Source organism: Mesoplodon densirostris, chromosome 15, assembly GCF_025265405.1.
Source record: "Mesoplodon densirostris isolate mMesDen1 chromosome 15, mMesDen1 primary haplotype, whole genome shotgun sequence".
Classification (NCBI taxonomy): Eukaryota; Metazoa; Chordata; class Mammalia; order Artiodactyla; family Ziphiidae; genus Mesoplodon; species Mesoplodon densirostris.
Window position 1 is genome coordinate 14,393,975 of NC_082675.1, and position 18,065 is coordinate 14,412,039.

The 18,065-nt window shown below is 46.5% G+C and overlaps 1 protein-coding gene across 2 annotated transcripts in view; it reads left to right on the forward strand.

Annotated features, from left to right (window-relative positions):
- TBX5 (T-box transcription factor 5) overlaps positions 1-18,065 on the forward strand; it is a 45,307-nt gene that overhangs the window by 12,560 nt on the left and 14,682 nt on the right. For both annotated transcript variants that reach the window (XM_060118613.1, XM_060118614.1), the window contains exon 7: positions 6,761-6,852. In XM_060118613.1, the coding sequence (XP_059974596.1) occupies positions 6,761-6,852 (92 nt within the window). The remainder of the gene's footprint in view (positions 1-6,760; positions 6,853-18,065) is intronic.

Consider the following 18,065-nt stretch of genomic DNA (forward strand, 5'->3'; position numbering starts at 1 on the left):
TTTATTTGGGGGGGAGGGCAGGACTGAATGATTCCTAAGCCTCATTACGGAAAGATCTGGAATCGGGAAAGGCAAGATATAGGGGCTGGGGAGAGGCCGCTGCCGCTGTGGGATTGTGGACCTTTGGCAGTATTATGAAGTGATTTGGGGTTAGAGGGCTGTGGGAGGGGAAGAGGGGGTTCATATGGGATCAGTGAGGGCGGGTCATGTGGACAACTTACCGAGATGGAGGTGGGGATGGGTTGCCCCTCCCCCTCTACAGCTCCTATCCCTCCCCAACCTGCAAGGGAAGAGTGGACTGGAGGGACGGTATAGGAACTGTGGAGCCATGCAGGAGAGGCCAGGGAAGGGTGAGAGATGGGCTTAGCACCCTAAAGCCTCCAGTCACCCCTTGAAGGTCATTTCATGCAGGCTGTGTGTTGGTTAATCCCCACCGCCCCCTGCCCCCATGAAGCCAGGGCAGTAACGAAATGCTGTGGGTAATCTCCAAATTCAGATTGTCAATGACCAAGGCAAGCTGTGATGGATTGTCACTTCCAGGCCACACGGCCTGTCTGGGATCCCAGGCCTTGAGAGAGCTTCCTTTCAGCAGAAAACTCACTCCCCCGCCCCATGCAATTACTTTTTAAAGGGAAAGAAGGATTCTTTTTTTGTTTTTTAAGTTTTTCCCACTCCTTGAACCAGTAAGAGCGAAAAAGGAAGGTCAAGTGTCCTGAAAGTTCCAGCACTGTTTCAGGCTAATTTGAGACTGGCTGCTAGAAACCTGTTTCCTCAATGGCTGCTATAAACCTATGTTTAACTTTGTGGTGATGGCCACAGGGCAAAAAAAAAAAAAAGGAAAAAATAGCAACCAGGTTGCTCAGTTCCTTATATATATGTATGCTTAGAGCCTGCTAGTCCCGACAGGGGGGTCCAAAAATATGTGGGATCTTTTTTTTTTTTCTGCCAAGGAAACCCATGTTCATCCACAGAGGACAGGAAGTGATAGACACATGAAAGTGATCTGTTAAAGAAACACATGGGTGTTCAGGTCTTTTGGGGGAAATTCCTAAGTTCTATGTAATAAAGATCTTAGGGGTCCATCAGGAATGGGTAGATCTGGGGAACCACGCATTCTTTCTCTGTTTATAGCTTTGTTGAGGCATAACTCTCATAGAGTAAACTGCACTATTTGAAGTGTTCAATTCACTAAGCTTGACATATGTGTATACCCATGAAGCTATCACTGTAGACACTTGGGAACATACTCAACATCCCCTAGATTTCTATTTAAAAAAAAAAAGTCTTCTCCAGTGAATATATTTGGTGATCTGTGTGTGTGGAGTGCCTGTCCAATGGGGTGTGTATGTGTGAGTTTTGAACACAGTCTAGGAGATTGTGTATCTAAACGCTCATGGGTCTCAGAACGTGGGCCTCCAAGTATGCATTTGGATATATGTATTTTGTTTTTGTTTTTTCTTCCAGTTTTATTGGGGTATAATTGACATACGTACTGTTTGAGTTTCAGGTATACAGCATCATGCTTTGACTTACCTATATCATGAAATGATGACCATGATAGTTGAGTGATGGATATAGCTGTATTTGAGGATCACACAGGAATTACTGATTTTCTTCATTGGTTGGGCCAGGGAGCCTGGTTGTGCTGTACATATAGGTCTTTTTAGCCAGCCTGACATCCAGAAGAGGGATTTCATAGGAGAGCACTTTCAGTGCACTCTCCCCTATATGAGGTTTTCCCCAGTATTTAGTTACTGAGTACCAAAGACACCTATTTTCTTTGTCAGGAGGAAGTCTAAGGCAATGGATTTTTCCAGTAGAATCCAGGCCCTTGCAGACATTCCCCGCATGGATATACGATGTGTGACTTAAGTAAGCGGGTCAGGTTGAGTGTGATTTGTGGACTCTGTTTTGTTACTTTATTGTCCCACCTGGACGAGATGTTGAGACTCCTGGCTTCATGGGTAGAAGCCACCTGAGCTGTTCCTCACCCTCCTGTAGGGTTAGGGTGAGAATCTGCAGGCAGACTGCCTGGGTTCAAACCCATTTGACTTGGGCAAATTATTTAACTCAGTTTTCCCCATCTGTAAAATGGGGATAAGAAGAGAATTTATTTTTATTTTTTTTGTTATTGTCTTTGTGGGGATTAAAATGAGATAATCCGTGGAATGTGTTTTGTGCAGAACCTGGTACAGAATCAGCACGGTGTCAGTGATGATTCCATTGACTGACTACTTAACTGATCAGTTTATTAACTGGGCAACTCCATCCAAAACACGCGTGTTGGAAAACTCTTTGCCTACCCTATTTTAGAATCTGAAAGACTGAGATTTTTAAATAAGTTCTTATTACTGTGTTTGAAACACAACTGCAAATGTTAGTCCTTGTGGTTTAGTTGCTTCATTCCATGGTTGCATTGTCAGTCCAAGGACTGTTTGCCCAGCGTTATGCTTTGGATAATTGCGCAGGGAAAGAAAAGCACTCTGTAGGATTAAATTGCCAGGACAATTTGGAAAAATACGAGCCACCAATTTTGGGTCCAAAGGGCTTAGTGCCTCCAGACTGATTTGGAGGCAGGTACCAGGTACCAGGTGGAGGCAGGTATGTGACCGGGTTCATTCCTTATGCTGCTGTCAGACATCCGTATACCACGGGGTTCCAATGACACGACGTATTTCCTGAGCCCAGCTGTGATCCCAAGCTGGATTTGGGAGTTATTCCCTCAGATGGTTGACAGCTTGAAAAAGATACTTAAACGCTCGACTCTTCCCCAGCGACTGTTCACTCTGTGAAACATGTTTTGGTAAGGTTTGCGCTGCACTTGTCAGCAGCTCCCAGAGCAATCCCTAGGAATATTTAGGTGTTAAAAAAAGGTCACATGGGCATTTCATTTCCCTGCTTTTGCAACAACGGCTTTGTACGCAAGCATCTCTCCCCCGATATTAACTTACTTTGCCGTTAAAAGGCATTTTCCTCCTGCTTAAATCATTGTGTATGGAGCCTGTATTTATGAGGTATGAGCTTTCTGCTTGGGACCAGGAAATGAACCCCTAAGAGAGAGACATAATTAAGACTTTTGGCCCTCACGAGGGTTTTTTTTTTTTTTTCCAAAAGTGAGAATTCACAACAATTATTCTCATTAATTTGTACAACCTCTGACTCACTGGTTGGAGCTGGCATTTATATTTGTTTCCCCCCCCACCCATGCCCCTCCCCCGGATATCTGGTTTTATGCTGATTGTGGAGGGAGTACGTTTGTATGACGAATGGAAGTCAGTTTCAGTGGAGCCTTTGGGTAGAACTCAGACATCCAGGTGTATCGGTTTATGTGCCTGTGAGTGACTAGCTCTGTGTTAGGAAGGGAATATCATAGACAGGGTTATGGTAAGTGAGGGGACAAGTATGGAATAAGTATGAAATCAGATGGACATTTTTACCTGCACCTAAGCTTGCATGTTAACTTTTCTCAGGGGTAATTCTTATGTCCAATAGGCATCTACACCAAGACATAGGTAAGACCCACACACCTAAGTGTATATCTAGCAAACTGTGCGTATCCTTTGCCATCGTATTTTTGGAAGCTATGGTGATAAGAGCAAGAATTAGGTAGTAGTTAATCTGTTGGACGTGCAAGGAATGGGTTTGAGCAAAAAAATTTTGCTGATAAAATACCAAAGCCACCCTTTTCTTTTTTTTCTCAGGGTAATTTTTTTATCCTGAGCTCTTGGTGGAACAGTGACGTCATGGAATAGGCATTAATTCAGCCCTGATGCCACACCCTCATTGTCTTACTGTCCTCAGTATATTCAGGGGGCTGCCTTCCGTCACCGGGTGGGTGGGAGGTACAGAAAGCGGGGTAAGGATTCCCTCCACCCCTTTTAAAAATGATCTGATTTTTACTTAACTTTTTGAGAATTTCCCTCTCCCCCTTTAAAAAATGATTTATGGTCAATTGGGTTGCATTTTATTGTCATAAAACCGGAGTGAGAAAGAAAACCCCACTAGGTGATGGGCTTTTGGACTCAGAACTGGCTTGAGGAGTACACATGTTCAAGACTGTTTTCCAAAGAGATTTTTTATTTTTTATTTTTTATTGCAGTATCGTTGATCTACAGTATTGTGCCAACCTCTGCTGTTTTCCAAAGAGATTTTACAGACGTTTCTACTCATTCTGAAGAGTTAATTCAAAATCAGAAAGTTGCAGGAATGGGTACAGTTAAAAAAAATGAAGGAGGAGGGAATGTGTATACATAGAAATACCCAGACATATTTAAAAAGTTTTACAATTGATTTTATTTTTTGGAGCAGTTTAAGGTTCATAGTAAAGTTGCGTGGAAAGTACAGAGAGTTCCTCTATACCCTCTGTCCCCCTGCATAGACAGCGTCCCCTGCTCCCAGCATTGCCCCCCAGAGTGGGACATTTATTACCGTTGATGAACCTACATTGGCACATTATCACGCAGAGTTCGTAGTTTGCGTCAGGGTTCACTCTTGGAGTTGTAGACTCTGGGTTTTTTTTTTTTTTTTTTTTGGCTGTGCCATGCAGCTTGTGGGATCTTAGTTCCCCGACTAGGGATGGAACCCATGCCCCCTGCAGTGGAAGTGTGGTGCAGTGGAAGCGTGGAGTCCTAAGCACTGGACCGCCAGGGAAGTCCCTAGACTCTGTGGGTGTAGATGAATGCATAATGACACGTCTTCACCGTGATGTATCCTACAGAATCGTTTCACTGCCCTAAAAATCCTCTGCGCTTCTCTCGTTCATCCTTCCCTTCCTCCTAACCCCTGGCAACCACTGATCTTTATGCTGTTTCCGTAGTTTTGCCTTTTCCAAGATGTCATATGGTTGGAATCACGTAACATTTAAAAAATGTTAATTTTACATATATATTTTATTGTGAACACACACACATATGTAGTAATTTTATGTTCATGGTAGAGTCTTGGAGTTAGAAGGAAACTTTATAACACCACCTCTTCCAGAAAACTGAACAGACCAGAATGCTTGCCCCCAAATGGACAAATTATGGGTGCGTTCATTGATTAAGCCTAGTTTCGCAAAGCAACTACTTGGTTTCTCAAAGTCTACAACGATACTACTGGGGGTAGAGGAGATGGTTTTGTGGGTACTTGAAGATGATGGAATCACAAAAAAAAATTGTTCTTGTTCCAATTATCTTTCTATTCATTTATCAGAGAGGAGTCTTATTTCAATACCAGTTTATGATAAATACTTCTCTAAAAGTGTCGAATTTCCCCTTGCAACAAAGAGAAGGCAGGCCTTAGGTTTGGAACTTTCCGGGGGTACCAGTAGAGGGAATTAAAAAATTTTTTTTTAATTAATTAATTTTTGGCTGCATTGGGTCTTAGTTGCGGCATGTGGGATCTTTCATTGCAGCGCGCGGGCTCTCTAGTTGTGGTGTGCGGGCTTAGTTGCCCCGTGGCATGTGGGATCTTAGTTCCTTGACCAGCGATCGAACTAGTTCCCCGACCAGGGATCGAACCTGTGTCCCCTGCATTGGAAGGTGGATTCTTAACCACTGGACCACCAGGGAAGTCCCAGTAGAGGGAATTTGATATACTTATTTTCTTTTTATTGACTAGCAAGTGATTCCACTTTGACGTATAGAGAAGTGATATAATTATTTTTATAATATAAATTTAAATCAAAAGTGGTTTGATTTAAATAAAAATATTAAGCAGACCAGTGAACAGGGACTATATAGATACGATAATGATGGTGAAGGTGACCTTTGAATGACTGGCCTCTGATGAATGCTGCCCTGGTTTCCACGAAGTGATTATATATATAAAAATTCAGTTCACACACAGCTTTTAGGAAATACTTCTGGCAAACTCCATAGGGAGTTTTACCTAGACTTGCTACTGTACGCTCACGCTAACGGAATATGTGTTGATGGTTTCCATGAAGGTTCTGGACCTTGAACCAAAGACCCTGTTCTATCACTAAGTTTTGTATAGTGCAACAAAAATTTCCAAGAAGAGGGCTCTCTCTTCCTTACCTAGACAATTTTTTTTTTTTTTTTTTTGGCCTTACCGTGCGGCATGCAGGATCTTAGTTCCCCGACCAGGGATCGAACCCCACTGCGCCCTGAAGTGGAACCGCGGACTCTTAACCACTGGACTGCCAGGGAAGTCCCCTTACCTAGACAGTTAAAGAGGTTTGAAGCTGTTTGGTAGCTATCATATATGTTATAGTTTTATATGTTGGTCCTTATTTAATTAGACACCATTTTCCACCTGAGCTAGCGAACTGTATCTGTGAAACTATGAAATGAACGTGAAATGAGGCATAGTAGGATTTTGAAAGCAATAATCAAGACCTTCCCAACGGAGATTGCCACGCTGTAGGAAGTTGACACCGTGTCAACATGGTACAATTTTCCAAGGAGCAGGGGGTGTACCAAGTGTTGAGGCCAAGATTGTGTTCGAAACACAAAATGCTACGATTTAGAAAAAAAAAAAAAAAGCCACTCCAGTCGGAATGATGCAGAGTAGGACTCCAATTAATGGGCAAACTGAAACCAGGTTTTCTTCCCCTTTTAAATACAGTCTGATCTAGGACATTTTTCAAAGCCTCCTTTCGAATGAAGTGGTGGGTCCCGTTGATGTGACTGGCCTAACTTGCTTCTCTGGGTTGCCAGAGGTTGCGTTTCCATGACCCTTATTATTAGCCGGGTCCCGAGGTAGTCTTGTAACAATCAAGTGAAAACGGAACTCTCTCTCTCTCCCCTTCCTTCAGATCACCCAGTTAAAGATTGAAAATAATCCCTTTGCCAAAGGATTCCGGGGCAGCGATGACATGGAGCTGCATAGAATGTCGAGAATGCAAAGGTAAGAAAATGGTGTCCTCCGCTCCCCCCCCCCCCCGCCACCGCCTCTGCACTCCCCACCCCCGCTAATTACACAGGTGAACCAGCAACACCAGAAGAGCAGGCACAGAGCAATGGGACCCTCTTTGCCATCAAGAAAAAGGAGAAAGAGCCGCTTCAATCCCACTTTCTGGTAACCCTCCAGAAGGGTGGTTCCCTCTATCAGGCAACGTGGAGCGCGTAGCTTTAGGGGAGAGCATGTCGGAGGGAATGTGATGGTCTCCATCTGCCTCGGGAACAAAAGCTACAATCTTGTCCTCTTTCTCTGTTGTCTCTCTCCCGCAAGTGAAGTCTGCTCCCTCTTTCTTCCCATAAGTCACAGCCGATGAATGATGTTCTTTTAGGCAACAGCTCTTGATAAATGAAAGGGAAGTTAATGGCTTGAGTTCCTGGGGGCGATATACAGACAAAGTTGACACCACGTGGTGTCCCAGGCATGGGGGATTGGAAGCTGGTGATAAAAATTGCTCGGTGTTTTTACATATCCTGTGGTCACGGTCGCTGATATGATGAATAGAAGGGGCTGTGGAGAATGGGAATTTGGTCTGATTTGAAAGGATTGTACAAGCGTTGCCAATTTTGTTAAATATTCTCTCTACCTCTTGGTAGAGTTCCAAAATAACTTACCATATGGCAAGAGAATTAGAAATACATCTCGATCCTTTTGACCAAGAAAGTTTTTTTCTTTCCTTTTTGGTGGGTTTAGTATTTCAAAATAAAATGAGGTCATTTAGGAAGCTTTTCCTTATCCCTTCTGGAAGACACGAAAAGGGAGAGTTGGGCAAATGGACAGATGTAGTCATTCAAAGGAGGACAAGAGACCTAAGAAAGAGAAAGAGAGAAAGGCCGCAGCTTTGTGGTTTGAACATTGGGTTTAGAAATACATGCCATGGAAATTGTTTTCAGATAGCGGGCTTACCAGATCTAATTTTGCATGCTTTTACAAAATAAATATGCTATTATCTTCAGATGGTACACGTACACCACACTCATATGAATTCCTGCCTTCATAACTGGTTTCCTTCACAAGTGTGGATTTGTAAGATGCTTTTTGTGGCGAAAATAACCAAGTTCTTAAATGATTATTTAGAAACATTTTTGGCTTTACATGTCTGCATTTGGGAACTGGAGTTGGGTTTAATCTATGGCCGTTGGAAGAGTTGACAACAAATACCACTTAAAGGTGAAAGAGGCCAAAACTATTTTCAGCCGTAGGCTCGGGATGCCAAGTTTTTATTTCTATGGTGTCTAAACCCCCATCCTATCCTGACGGTCGTCTGTCATCACAGCAGCTTCGCCGTTAATGGACCGTCTCATCTTGGTCCTCCTGCAGGTAGGGGTCCAGGCTGTGCAGGTAGGGACTGGTTCCAGCCTGCAACTGAAGACCTTCTTCCCTCCCCCACTTCTTCCCGCCTTCCCACAAGGTCAAAAGCAGGTGGGATCATGGGTTTACGGCGTTGCGAACCGCCCCCTCAATCTTACCCAGTCACCAGGTCCCGTTGATGCTACCTGCTTATCACATCTCTCAGGTCGCCTCCTTTCTCCATCCAGGCTGCCTATTCCAGCCACCACCAACCTCGCCTGCTGCAGCGTCCTAACCTCTTTAGACCTGACGTCAGCTCTGTTCCCCTCCCGGGGGACGTGCTCCAGGCAGCTGCCAAAGACATCTTTGTACCACGCAAATCAGACAGGCTGGCTGCACAGCCTAGAACACTCCCAGGCCTCCTATTGCTCTCAGCGTGAGGTCCAGACTCCTTGGTGTGGTGGACCACGCCCTTCCCATCCAGCCTTGCCACGCCCCCAGCTCTGTTCCTCACCAGCGTCCCCTCCCCCTTTCAATCACGCTGAAGGAGCTGCTCCAAGTCTGTCTTCTTTCCATTATTTTTGGCCCTTTGAACACCACAGTTGGTCTGCCTCTGTGTTTCTCCCCTCCTTTTCCATCTCCTGCCCATCACGAAAGCCTCTCTGTAGCTATTTCTTCCTCCAAGAAGCTTCCCCTGGCCACAGACTGTGTAGTCAGGGTGTGTCTAGTCCCAAGAGCCCTCACTGCTTTCCTTTGTCAGGCCGGGGCCCTGTGTTCTGGAAGCTGGTTGGGCAGATGATGGACATCAAAGGAAAGGCAGGTGGGGAGGGACAGGTGTTTGAGAGCTCACGTGTCAGCGATCCTGGGGACTCTCTATTACAGCTCTGAACAACATGGCTGGTTAGATATTTAGGCAGATGACTGTACTTTGGTCTGAACGGGCTGCCCTAACCATCCCCTAGTTACTGCAGATTGGCTGAGGGGTCCTTTCCGGGTAGGCCCTTGGAGACAGAAGGAAGGCAAGGTGGTTGGTCTTCAGGAGTCAGTGATTGACGTGTTGGATCGAAACTCTCAGCCTCCGAGCCACGTGTGTCTTTGTGGCCGCGTTAGGAGTTGTGCTGGGGAACAGGGAGTGGACAGGGTCATGTGCCCAGTTCTCTAGAGATGGCCCCTGGGGAGGAGAGGGAGCAAAGCAGAGAGGCTCCAATAGGCTTTGGAGTCAGACAAACCTGAGTTCAATCCTTGCTCTGCATTTATCGGCATGTGACCTCAGGCAAGCAGTTTTGCCCCACAGGGCTTCAGTATTCTCATCTGTAAAATGGGCATAAATAAATATAGCTTCCCCTTTCTGGGGTTCTTGTAAGAATTATATGAGAAAATGCCTGAAGAGTGCTTGGTTCTTAGACCACGCTCCAAAACATGATCCAAGCTGGGGAAAACTCCTCATGACTCCCAGTTTTGCCCTTGTTCAGAATTTATTCTGGGCTGTGGTCCCAACTCCCAGCTCGCAGTAGGTAGTGACAAGTGGGGAAGATGGCTCTCCGGAGACGGCTGTGATAACAGCCTGGCTGGAACGGCAGGCTCACTGTTGATCTAGTAATCCTGTTTCCTGTCCCCCACACACCCGGTGACAGCTGGCTCAGGGAGCAAAGCGGGAGGAATGAAATTTCCTCTAATTCCAACAATCGGATGAAGGGAGAAGGGTGGGGTTAAGGCGGGTTGAGCCTTCACTTGCAGTGATCCCACTGCGATAAATAACGTTTGGATTAGCTTGGCCAGTGTCTGGGCACTCACCGCCCTCTCCTCCCTCTTCACCCAGCAGTCTGGGTTTGGAACATGCAGAGAGTGTCTTAGTTTTCCAACACTGATGTGCGGTTTCTAGTTACAGAAGTAGTAACTGCTTATTCTGAAAATGAGGGCACAAAAGGAAAGCACCAAGAAGAAAATAAAATCATTCCACAAATTCTGCCTCTGGCAGCTGATTGAAATACATGCCAAGGTTATTTTGAAAGGTTAGTCTGTGGCTTAAAAACTTCTTATCCCTAAAAACCAATATTTCCCAAATTGCAGTGCCCCCTCCCCTGGTGAAAGATGAGATGATTTTAGAGGGTGCCCACAGACACACAGCTGCATCAGGCTGATTTCATAGACAGTATTGTTTAGAAGGCGACTAAGTTCGTTTCTTTTGGCTACGCCGTGAGGCATGTAGGATCTTAGTTCCCCGATCAGGGATTGAACCTGCGCCCGCTAAGCGCAGAGTCTTAACCACTGGACCGCCAGGGAAGTCCCCGAGACTAAGTTCTAAGGAAGGAAGGGAAAAAAGAAAGGAAAGAGGAAGGGAGGGAGGAAAGTTAAGGCTGATTATTGAAGGAAAATATTAACTAAATGGCAGGACAGCTGGGGAACATGGTCAAGGTGATATGCATATCGCAGAAATCTGGGAGTTGCACCTAAATAAATGCTCACCTTAATGAGAAAGTGTGGGGGCTTCACTGTCAAAGGTGAACAGGAACTTCCTTGGCCTATGGGGCCAAGGCCAGGGCCCTGGGGTTGGGGAGGGCACCTTTATGGAGAGGATGGGATCCAGGCATTGCCCCAGCAATGGGATTTGAAACTGTAGGGAGGAAGGGTTTTCTGGGTTGGATCAGGGAAGCAATGGACAGGGATCTACCTGTCTTGGTCTCTGGAGGAGGCGTCAGACTCTAAAGATCTCTGAAAGCTGGCTGGCGTGGCACTATGACAGGGGACACTGTTCCTTAGAAGCGTGGGGTTCTAGAGGTAGAAGGGATCCCGGGAGGTGGCATCTGGTCCAACCTTCTTCCTTTTGCGCAAGGGGAAACTGTGGCCCAGACGCTCTTTTATTCAGTTTTTGATCTGTTGCTTGCTTCTTCAGCTAACACACATTCATTCAGGGCTTACTCTAGGCCAGGTCCCGGGGATGCAAAGGTGAATTCTATGCATCGAGGGGCAGGGTCCACTGATGGTAAAGCAGGCTCTGGAGCCGGGGTCCAGGCTATCACGCTGATTAGCCCCGGGGCTCTCCTACTCCATGGGGCTTCTATCTCATCTGTAAAATGGGAGATAACTATAGAACCTACCTCCACGGCTGTTGCAAGGATGAGATGAGGTAATGCGGGTGTCCCAATTACTATCGCCACGAAACGAATTACTGCTAAATTTCACATGGACCGGCTGCGAAGCCCTGCGCTCTGAGCTGTGCCATCAGCTGTGTGTGTGAGAGACTAAATCCAGGACAGCCAGAGCTGTAGCACTTAGCTTCCGACGCCTCCACAGCCCACTCAAGGGGGAGGAGGTACAGGCAGCCTCGGTCCTTCCATGGGGAGCTCAGAGGCCATCACAGTGCTCCAGATTTCATCCACTTGCAACCTGCTAGCCCTCAGGAATGCTCCCTCAGTGCTACTTATGGTGGAAAGACCAGGGATCGCTCACTGTCGTTGTGCATGAGGTGAAGCAGGAAGTCCCAGGGAAACACTTTGGTTTCGTTCAGGATTTGTGGGTCGGGAATTTGGGAAGGATGCCTCTGGGTGGTTGTTGCTCGCTGTCCGGTGTTGGTGGGGACGGCAGGTATCTGAAGGCCAGACAAGGCTGGACGTCCAAGATGGCACACCCCACGACCAGCAATTGACTCTGGCTTTTGGCTGGGAGCCCATCTGGTTGTCCACTGGAGCGTGTGCATGTGACCTGTCCAGCATGGTGCACGCAGGGGAGTTAGACTCCCTCCGTGGTGTCAGGCTGCCCATGGAGAACCACAGGGCCTTTGCTCGCTAGACCCTGGGAAGCTGTAGTGTCTTTTCTGCTGCGTTCTGTTGGTTGAATGGGACTCACTGAGGCGGGCCCAGATTCCAGGAGGAAGGGCATGGATCCTTCCTCTAGATAGAAGGAGGGTCAAGGAGTGTGCCCACATGTTTTAACACTGCCCCAGTGTGCCCAGGAGCTCCTGGCACGGTCCCTGGCCTGGAGTGACCCTGGATCATGTTAGGTGCTGAGATGGGATCCTTCCCCTCGTGGAGCCAGAGGCCAGGTTGACTGCCAGTTAAGGTGCAGAGGCCTGGCTGTGAGCTTTGTTTCTTTTGGATGGAGAGAATCCCCCCTCCGCCCTGCCAGGCCACCACTGGTCTTTTCGGAATGACAAACCCCAGAATCTAAACAAACAGCAGCAAAGTGCTTCCTTGGGCACTTCTTGCTTTAATGCACACAGAGTGGCCGTGAGCAGTGCCTGGTCACTGCGGCATACACGACATTGACTGAGTATTACTGGGAAGCTACCAGAGTGCAGCAGTGGTGGCTTCAGAGCTCTTCGTGGGAGAATTGCGGTTGCCTCGACTTCCTCAGGTTTTTACTGGACTGCCGATACCTTGGCAGGAAGTCATCTCCAGAGCTGGGGTACTTGGAGTCTCTGTTTGGCTGGCCTGGATTTTGAGCCCCTCAAAGCAGATAGAAAAGCTTAGAACCCAGGATGTCCCAGGTAGAGCCAATAGGTTGGTTTTGTCAGCCCCAGGCCCTGGACGTCTCTGCCCACCCACGTGAGAAACCCACCATTGTCCCCCACCTCTGCAGTGCATGTCACCTCCTCCTCTTCTACCTTTAGGGAGGGGCTTCTTAATCAGAATCTAAGATCCCGTTGGAAAATCTGATTAAAGCAAGGAATGCTGAAAATCTCAAAATATATAAATAGAAAAAAAAATGTCCAAGAATTTCAAGGGATTCATGGGGGCCGGGACCCTTCAGAGGTTAAAATCCTTCTATTGGAGCCGTCCCTCCTTTTCCAGCCCTTTCTTCCTGATTTCAAATGAATGTTCAGCTCCCTAACCTCAGACGGCCTTTTTCAAATGAAAGGCTCAGCGCTCTTGTATTCTCATGCTTGTGGTTAAAGGTGATGGGGAAGTCCAATTAATGAGGCGTGATTTCCAAGACAGCGTCCTGGAGATGGCGTTAAATCCCCACTTCTCGCTGTACTTTTGGCTAGGCACGTGGCTTCTCTCAGGAAATTGTGAAGTTATGTAAAACAAGAGGGGGGTTATGTTTGGGAGGCCAAGCCAGGCTAACTTGTGAATGGAGGTTTGTCCCGAGGGGTCCCATCCTGAGTCCTGGTTGTCCACCATGTCCATCATTGTTTAAGGTTTCCCATTCATCTGCAGCATTGTACCCACCCCTGTCCTCCCCAGCCCCTGCCCCAGCGAACCTGCTCTTCAGGGGTAGTGTCTAAGGGCAAACCACATTGAAGCAGTGTTTCTCAAACTTTTGGCAGACATCACATTAGCTGGGGGTGGGGAGGCTCGTGAAAAAAGCAGATTTCTGGGTCTCACCTCAGAGGTTCTGAATCAGTGGCTCTAGGGAAGGGGTCTGAAACTGCCCTTTAACAAGTTATCTGATGGAAGGGTCCCCTGGTCACACCTGGATAATTTGTTTTGGCCCTACAGAATGAGCAAAGACATGCAGGTAATGGGTGATCTTATTTTCTGGAAATAGAGCTCTTGGGCTGGGCTGTTTTATAAAAAAGAACCCTTTTCTCTACTTGGTGGTCAACTTTGGCTGAATATTAGGAGTTCCTAGAGTGTGTCCCAGTGTTTCATTATGAAAAGTGTAAGACATATAGAAAACATGGAAGAATTGTATGGTGACCACCCATATGCCCACTGATTAGGGTCTGCAATTAACATTTTGCTATATGTTTGCTCTATCACACATCCATCCACCAATCTGTCCATCTGTCCATCCATCCATACACCTACCAATCTATCCATTTATCTATCCATCTATCAATTCATACATACATTTATTCTTCCACCAATCTATCCATTCACCAATCCATCCATCCATCCATCCATCCATCCATATTATTTTTTATTTTTGGATGCATTTCAAACTCAGTTGCAGACATGAGTACCTTCCATCCTTGTGTACTTCAGCATGCATACCATTAACTAGGATTCAGTTTTTGTTCGTGATTGTCTATTTCAGGTAAAATTTACATACCGTGAAATGCACAACTAAGTGCGCCATTCACTTCCTGACAAATACCCATACCCGTGAAACCCAAGCCCGTATCATGATATAGAACATTCCTTCACCCCAGAAAGTTCCCTCAGGCCCCTTCTCTGTTAATTCTTCCTCCACTTCCCCACCAGAAACAGTCAATATTCTGATTTTTTTAAACTGAAGGTTAGGTTTGTCTGTTATAGAATTTTATATAAAAGGAATCATACAGTGTTTACCCTTTTGCTTAAGGCTTTTTCTTCCCGGGTAGCTTTTTAAAACTCCCAATGTCCAGGCTGCACCGCAGAGCAATGGCATCAGTATTTAAAAAAACATTCCCCAGGTGACTGCAGGATGCAGCCAAGTTTGAAACTCACTTCTCTAGAGAGATTTCCCTATCTCTACCCATCCCCACCTTAAGCCCTGTCTCTCAACTATCCCATCACAGTGGTTAACTTTCTCACATTAGGAATTTGTTTTCCTAGAGACCCATTCCCCCATAGGTGTTTTTTGGTTGGTTGGTCTTTTTTTAAGGGGAAGAGGCAGACTTTTATTTTTTTTAACATCTTTATTGGAGTATAATTGCCTTACAATGGTGTGTTAGTTTCTGCTTTATAACAAAGTGTATCAGTTATACATATACATATGTTCCCATATCTCTTCCCTCTTGTGTCTCCCTCCCTCCCACCCTCCCTATCCCACCCCTCTAGGTGGTCACAAATCACGGAGCTGATCTCCCTGTGCTATGCAGCTGCTTCCCACTAGCTATCTATTTTACGTTTGGTAGTGTATATATGTCCATGCCACTCTCTCACTTTGTCACAGTTTACCCTTCCCCCTCCCCATATCCTCAAGTCCATGCTTTAGTAGGTCTGTGTCTTTATTCCCGTCGTACCCCTAGGTTCTTCATGACCTTTTTTTTTTTCTTAGATTCCATATATATGTGTTAGCAAGAGGCAGACTTTTATATTAGTCCACAGAACATTTAGTATTCCTGCAGAAGTGGCTTCTTTGGGGTGACTTTGTCAAGGTCATCATTTCACTGACGGGCATTCTGCATATGACCAGGGGGCCCCCGTGCTTCCTTTTGGAACACAGGAGGCCTTAACACGACCCCTTGAGTGCAGGAAGCAGTTTCAGAAAGGTCCCTGTCCCAGGTTAGTCCCGGTCCCTCTGCACTCTGGCTTCCAGAAGGACCGAGGCCCAGCCTCAGAAGGCATCCCTCCACCTTCTCATCCTCCCTCCAAAATCATTAAAAACAAAACAAAACTAAACTAAACTAAACTAAAACTAAAATCAGTAAAGTATTAAGCTCTTCAATTTAGTACTAGATACCTGGGAATACTATCTGATGTACTATTACTAAGAGCCCACCACAGGTTTAGTTTGCTTTGATCTTTCATGACTGTAGCTTCACATCCAGCTTTTACCTTGGGGCTCACAACTCAACTGTGACGGAGGCCTTGTTATCCCCATCTGCAAAGGGAGAAACTGAGGCAGAGGGAGATATCCTGAATCATCCACATAACTGGTCCAGGACTTTTCTCTTGATTCTGGAGCTGCTTCTGTAGTGTTACTCAAAACCTTTTTGTGAATCTCAGACCCCTTCAGAGTAACCGATGCAAGTGTGGACCTCTCCCTAGAAAAACTGACAAGCTCTACTCATCTGATATTTAGGGGTTGGGGGGGGTGATTCATAGATCAGTTGAAGCCCTTGCAAGGGTAAGAACTGCTTCAAAACATAATTGTGTGGTGTATAAGCTCATGTTTATTGAGTAGTGTAGTATGCGAAGCCTTTCCAAACATTGTATCATTTGACCATCCTGAGAGGCGGTGAATCTGATATTCCCATTTTACAGACAAGAGACTGAGGCTCAGAGAAAGGAAGAATTTAGCCAGCCCCACAGTGGCCAAGTTGGTGGCTGGGTACCAAAGGAAGGTCCATCCACACAGCCTGACTTCAGAGCTGCAACTCAAAATGACCACCCTGGTATGAACTTATATAGAGATTTAAGAGGTTGCCAGCCAAAGTTGTCATAAGTGGTGGGTGCTTATGCCTGGAGAGGGCAGTGTCTTGGAGTTTCTTTTTACTTTTCTTTTTTTTTTTTTTTGGCGTGGCATGCGACATGCAGGATCTTAGTGCCCCCTGCACCGGAAGCTCAGAGTCTTAACCAATGGACCGCCAGGGAAGTCCCAGTCTTTGAGTTTCTTGCTGTCCCTTACATCAGACTGCCCTGATTGAATCAATGGTGGGAAATTCACGTTACTTCTTTGTGTCCCCCTGGCCTTGCCAGCGAGATGGAGCAGCCAGCGTTCACTGTGCTTTTCTCCAGCTCACTGGTGTGGTGAGATCTGAGTCATAAAACGGTCGTGAAGCACTTTGTAGACGAGGAGGGAGCGATCCATTATTTGCAGAGCAAAAACCCACTTGGGGTGAGCTGCCTCCTGTCCCCTGAGTGTCCACACACGTTAGATCAGAATCGCTTCCCCAAGCATATCAGAAAGTTAATAAACCGGGAAGGCTCTCATGGGATTTTGGGGCCCCCCTTTACATTTTAATAGCAGATTGAAGTGCTAGTGAGAGGAGGAATTTGCTTTTCGAGAACAGAGATTTTACAGTCCCCAGCCTTGCCCCAGTGCGCTGCTTTAGTCGTTTGAGAAAGGCTGCCAGAAACTGAGTAAGCCTCGCCAGGGGAAAACAACAACAGAACCCTCCCAGCACCCCAGAACCTCTGCCACCTGCTCCCGTGAAAAGGCCAATTCAGTCGGCTGCAGTGGAAAACATTCCCGGGGCCGTTCGTTAGCAGGCTGCGACGCCGTTTGGCCGTGGATTTCAATATTCCCTTGTAACGTTTTACAACCCAGACCCGGCGACAATGGTGTCATTCATTGCATCCGCTCACGTGGAACAGAATGTGAGAGGGAGGCGGAGCTGGGGAGAAGCTGGTCTGCAGCCCTGACACCCAGGGTGAGCTGAGGGACTCAGGACCCTGGTTGGTGTCCAGACTGGGCAGAGCGCGTCTGTGTCTGCAGGACACAGCAGAGAGCAGTGGTATTTGACATTTGGTAAAGCGGGATTGATTGACAGTTTGACCGGTAAAGGTTGATGTTGCCCGGTGTAGCCAATATCTAACTCTGGCATCCTAGAGGAGGATGCTCTATGTAACAGAATGGTTGTGTCATCCCAGCAGTGATGGGAAGGCAACAATTCCCTATTATCAAGTATAAGTCGGCAAGAGCTTTGGAATAGCCCTGACCTGGAGTGCAGCTCAGCTTTACCTCTTCTTAGCCGGGTGATCCGGGGCAAGTTGCTTAACCTTTCTGAGCCTCATTTTCTCTATCTCTAAAGTAAAGCTAATCATAGTGATGAAATGGGATTCTTGCCAGGATCAAATGAGGGAAACCATGTAAGTCAACCAGTACAGTAGCTGGGACATTAGGACGCACGGAGAGAACAACGTGGATGATGAAGAGGAAGATGAGGAGGAGGATGATGGAAAAACAGTCCCCAGTTGCTGCCCTCTTCCCAGACACACGAGGGCTCTTCAGCTTTCACTTTAATTCTCTGGTGTCCTGGATTCTTCCATGATGCTCTCAAACTGTGGAGGAAAATAGTTTATCTTCTCATCGTAGGGACTTTAGAGGCTTTTGCTGTGTTGCTACTCACTGAGTTCCTTGGATTGGTCCACTGATGAGCCCATGAAAAACAATCCCGGGAATTCTCTGGCGGTCCAGTGGTTAGGACTCGGCGCTTTCAATGCCGAGCGCATGGGTTCGATTCCTGGTCAGGGAACTGAGATCCGGAAAGCATTGTGGCCAAAAAAAAAAAGATGCCAATGTTGTTTGTTGGTACCATTTTCCCCGCTTTGCCTCTG